The sequence below is a fragment of the Nymphaea colorata genome, chromosome 4 (assembly GCF_008831285.2).
Source record: "Nymphaea colorata isolate Beijing-Zhang1983 chromosome 4, ASM883128v2, whole genome shotgun sequence".
Lineage (NCBI taxonomy): Eukaryota > Viridiplantae > Streptophyta > Magnoliopsida > Nymphaeales > Nymphaeaceae > Nymphaea > Nymphaea colorata.
Window position 1 is genome coordinate 20,848,059 of NC_045141.1, and position 5,080 is coordinate 20,853,138.

Genomic DNA, 5,080 nt, shown 5'->3' on the forward strand with positions numbered 1-5,080 from the left:
ATGACTATAATCTTCATATACATATATATATATAAGAAGTACAACAGGCGAAATTATTTGGAGTATTAGTTCCAAAAGTGTTTTTTGTCTCCTTCTACTGCAGAAATGTCGACAATTTATGATGGCCATCAAATGCAATATATTGAGTAACAGCATATAATTTGCTGACTTGAGTTGGATCCCTTGGTAATGACTATTCATTCATAGACTAGGGGTGTCGTATCGTGGACAGGACATTCTCCCCAATTCAAACACTGGAAAAGTCATTCACAAACAATTCAATTCCCGTGAAAGAGAAGTACAGCCAGGCCTCTTTCTTTTCAAAGTAAAGTCGTGGATAAGTTGTTCAGGGAGCAAGATTAACACTCACTATGAACCATAAAAAATGAAAACGAAAATACACTTGTGTAGGCTAGTGAACCACGAGATGGGTCAAGGCTTGGGGAACTCAAAAATGGGAAAGGTCAGAGATTTTTTTTTTGTACAATTAGTGGCGAAATATGACGGTCCCGTTTGGATACAATTAGGATCGCAACAAGGAATCGTATATCCTCTTTGTTCGAGATAAACTTTACAAAAACAAGACAAGAGGGAAAAAGAACAAAAGGGGAAAGAAAAACTTTTTCCTTTTCCTTTTTTGTGGCTGCGAGCCTGCCCGGGGTCTAGCTAGGCCGGCCTGGGCAGTATGTGAACCGCGACCACACCGAACCCAGCCGGTGGGTCCACCACACAGACCCGAACCGGCCGGGATACCGTATCCACCACGCTGATGGATCCACCACCCCTGCTCACGACGCAGACCTTGCCGGACTTGGCCGCCATTTGGGTGGCGCCGCGAAGGTGCTCCGACTCGACTACGACCCTCCATGTATCGGCGGTTTCGTCGTAGACCTTGAGGGTCCCCTGATGCTCGTCGGCGCAATATATCGGCCCGGATCCGGAGTCATCGGTATCGTCGGAGGCGACAGGGCCGGTCCAGCCGGCGAGCATGCCCATGGGCATGGCCTCCCAGCGGTCCGAACCGGCGTCGTAGACCAGGCCCTCCCGGTGGCGCCCGCCCTTGATATTAACGATCCACAGCTTGGCCCTCCATCCGACGGCCTCGATCGTGTCACGGCAGAACTTCGAATTGGGGAGCGGAGCCCGCCGCTCCCATCGCGGCTTCCGGTCCGGTGAGTCCACGTCCCACTTCTCCAGCGACCGAGCTACGTGTTGGGAAAACTCGGCCGAGACGCCGCTGGCAAGGTAGACGGAACCGCCAGCGGAGCCGCAGGCGCACCACCGGCGTGGTGAGGTGAAGGGCGGCCCCGGCGTCCACGCGCGGGACTCCGGGAGGAAGACGAGGGGGCGGTCCAGAGCCGGGCGGAGGTGGAGGCGGTCGGTGGTGGCAGAGATAAGCAGGAGTCTCTGGCGGGAGGAGAGGGACTGGACGGGGAGTCGGTGGCAGAGGATGGAGGGGTGGCTAAGGAGCAGACGGACCGGCGGGGAGGGGAGGTGGCCCCATCTCGACGACAGCGGGTCGAAAGCCGACAGGTGGAGGACGGTCTCGCCGTCTCCGTCGGCACAGCCCCCGCCCAGGGCGGAGGCGGGGAAGAGGAGAGCGTAGAGGCAGGAGAAGGAGGGCGAAGGAAAGGAGGGAGAGTAGAGGAGGCGACGCCACGAGCGGCAGACGGAGAACAGAAGGGACGGCGGCAGCCGGTGGAGGATGAGCTGTGCGACGTGGTCGGGGAGCGCGGAGATCAGCTCGGACCCGGTGTGCAGTCGACGGCGTGGCCTGCGTGTATCAGATTCTTCCGCCATTTCTGGTAGCGAGCTTCTTCGGATTTCGCCACTCCCTGACGTTTCCCATAAATAAGGACAGACTTATGGAGGGAGAAGACAGCAGATGGCATTCGAGTGATTTTGGGAAGAGGGAAGGGCTTTTCTGCGGTGGGGGAAAGGTCCAAAGTATTGCTTTAATTGAATGCAAAAAGCTTTTGGGTGGAGTTGGTTCGAAGGCTGTCCTGTCCTTGTCCAGTTAAAATTACATGAGAGCCCAAGTCAATTTGACGCTCCTGCCCCTGAGTCTTCCAGCAAAGCTTCTCCCTATCATCGAGAAGTTAAAAACAAGCTGTAACTTGAAAGTAATTTTAAAACTATTTAAAATAACGAAAACCCAACACCTGAATTGTTCGTTATATTATAGAAAGGAAAAGAAAATGGTCGCCACCAACTCATTCTAGGACGCAACTCTTAGGAGTCGGAAAGTAAACAGCACGCGTTTTCAGGGGCATTTCAGTAGAAAGAAGGGATGGCAAAGGAAAATCTTTCCTCCCCAACCCTTTTTTGGCATTAATGACCAAATGAACCAACTCCGCGGAGAGCAAAAAAGCAAAGTTTGTCGTATAGCGGAGGCGGGGCCAGATTAACCCCCCCTGGTCATCTTCTGCTAAAACAGGTGGCGCCGCCCTCCCTATCCCGGCTCCGGCTAGCCGCTGGTAGACGGCCGGCGGGTGGTGCATGGACCAACCGGCTGGAGAAAGACTGAGCTCAACTTTAGCTCTCGTCCCCGCCCTCCTCCTTTTTTTCAGTCTTAGTTTGTCCACAACTCGACTTCGACTCAACTCGACTCGACTAGGCTCGGCTCGGCTCGGCTCGATTTAGCTCAATAAATGAACCATAAGGGGGGTATGAACTTGAAGAAGAAGACAGGGGCCGAGTTGGGGTAAGGAGGTGACGGTGGAGGTGGGTCCGACAACTTTTGGCATTGATGGCACCCAAACTTTTGGCTGACATCAGCCTGACCTCAAACAGTTCCGGAGCTTGACGTTTTGGATCTTGGGCAGTCCACTGCCAATCCCATCGACTCATTGCAAGTCCACGAGTGGCAGCCTACGTTTTCCAAGCCATTGAATTGGGTGGAGGATCCAGATCCTCCTTTCAGTGGCCTTGATTGAAGCCTGAGGATCCGACCAAATGGGATCAGATACCACAAAAAAATTTTAGTTCTTCCAGTTCGGTTCAAGTCTAAAGCACGGCGGATTTGAGATCTAACAGACAGACAGAGAGACAAAGTCTTAAAGATTATAGATGTTAAGACGGTCCCAGTGACAGCCTGATCAATACACAATTCCACAGATGCCCACAGATTTTTAAATCACCGTTTTGCATGGGTCAAGAATTAAGATCCAGAACTCGATGTCCAGGCCTCAATCTTGAATTTCAAAATAGTTCATGGAGGAATGAGCCCGAGTCGTGGTCCAGGCCTGATGCCACCTGTAACACCGCAGAAGTTTAGTCCCGTATCGAAGATTGTGAGTGATCTTCAAGGACTTATAAAGGGAGGCTTTAATGAGATGATTGTCCTAGTTCCTAGCCTTTTTATGATTGAAACCGAAATTGCTAGGGGGTGAGTTGGGATCCGTCGAACCAGGGGCCCGAGCTCGGAAGTGGGTCGGGTTGTTATAAATGCCACCCCTGCCTTCCTTTCCACTCAAAGTGGGGGTGGGGTTCCAGACTCATCATATCTTATAGATAAGATTGGTTTTCCGACAAGGATTCGCCCATCATCTCGGCTTCGGCTTTCACTTGGATGGTCGGATATTCCTTCCACTCACTCGAAAAAATAACCCGAATATTTGGCTTGTCAGATTTTGACTTGTCCTAATCAATTCGTATTTGAATGTGCTACAAATTAAGATTACTAATAACATGACATGCGAGCTTGTAAGCAACTGTTTGATATTTCTTAAAATCTCTTATATAAAATTATTGTTATTTTAAGATCTTTGTTCACATATTTGGGGTCTTAACCATCTACCCTTCTTTATATCAGCATTCAAATTAGACTCCTTCTCCGGTCCCCTATATCTAATAACTCGTAAAAAGAAGCCAAGACTTCGAATCCAATGCCTTCCGAAAAAAGATTCAGAAAGTTGGTCCACGAAAATCAAACTGCAGTTGCTCTTCACTGAGGGGATCATCTAAAAGAAACAATAAAAATAAAAACACGGCGAAACACGGAACAGTTAGTTAATGAAGATTCAAAAGAGTTGCCCAAAAGAAGCACTGAAAGTAACATGTATTACGATTTACAACGTCCAATGGATCGATGACGCTGGAATAAATTATTAAACGATAAAAAGTGTTGAGCAGGGTAAGTTAATTTAGTGATGGCACCTCAGCTATTCTCTTCACTGTCCTCATAGTCCATGTTCATTAACAACACGGACTCAGTGTAAGTTATTTGAGGGAGAGATTACTTGTAAAAAATATACACAAAGGAATCAAAGCAATGGTGAATCTTTTTTCAGATGCAGATGGAATCCATCATGAAGGGAAAGAATCATCAACATCGCAGTCTCACACAGACCTAAGGGGCACGGCCAGTCCATGATTCGAAGACATGTTCATGTACATTTGATGTGATGTGTCCCTTAACACACAGTCATTCTCTATATTTTTAACAATCTTTTCAAGGAAAGAACGTCTCCCTTATTCTTCACACAACATAAACGTTCTTTGGCCAGTAAAAGCATCAACCTGAATCTTTGCATGCAATCTGCGAAAGAAATTATCGTAAGTTCTTCTTACACATAGTCATAGAACGGGAAAAATTGGCAGGAGAGACACTTGTTTAAAATTACTCATAATTGGTGTGTGTATATATCTATATACATATATTTGCGAATGTGAAAATAAAGAAATTTTAAGTGGCTGGTGTGGGCCGTGCATGTGGCTCTGCCATTGCTTCTAGGCCCTAATCTTTTTTTTCGACATGGCCAAAAGACTTTGACTGAGCTAGACTAGACTTAGAAGACTACCCTTAAGTCAAACCAGAATGTGAATGCATGTTGTTTCCTTTTGCACTTATTTTGTTTGGTGGGCAAGTTTGGTTTGATCCTTGTAAGCTAGAGTGGAAGCACATGGAAGTAGGCAGACAAGCGGGCAGGCATGTCCGTCGGAACCTTAGTTGGACGCTGGATTTTCTTCTTAGGGGCTCAAATGTATCCGACTCTGGTAATATATATGTGTGTGTGTGTGTTAGTGCATGCGTACACTCACACACATGCATGCACACATAAAGAAGCCGGTGTGTATG

At 48.1% G+C, this 5,080-nt stretch overlaps 1 protein-coding gene across 1 annotated transcript; it reads right to left on the minus strand.

Annotated features, from left to right (window-relative positions):
* Positions 1-204: 204 nt before the first annotated feature.
* LOC116252234 (F-box/kelch-repeat protein SKIP25) lies at positions 205-1,911 on the minus strand. Its single transcript, XM_031626364.2, has one exon. The coding sequence runs from the start codon at positions 1,798-1,800 to the stop codon at positions 667-669; it is 1,134 nt and encodes a 377-aa protein (XP_031482224.1). The 5' UTR covers positions 1,801-1,911; the 3' UTR covers positions 205-666.
* Positions 1,912-5,080: the final 3,169 nt, after the last annotated feature.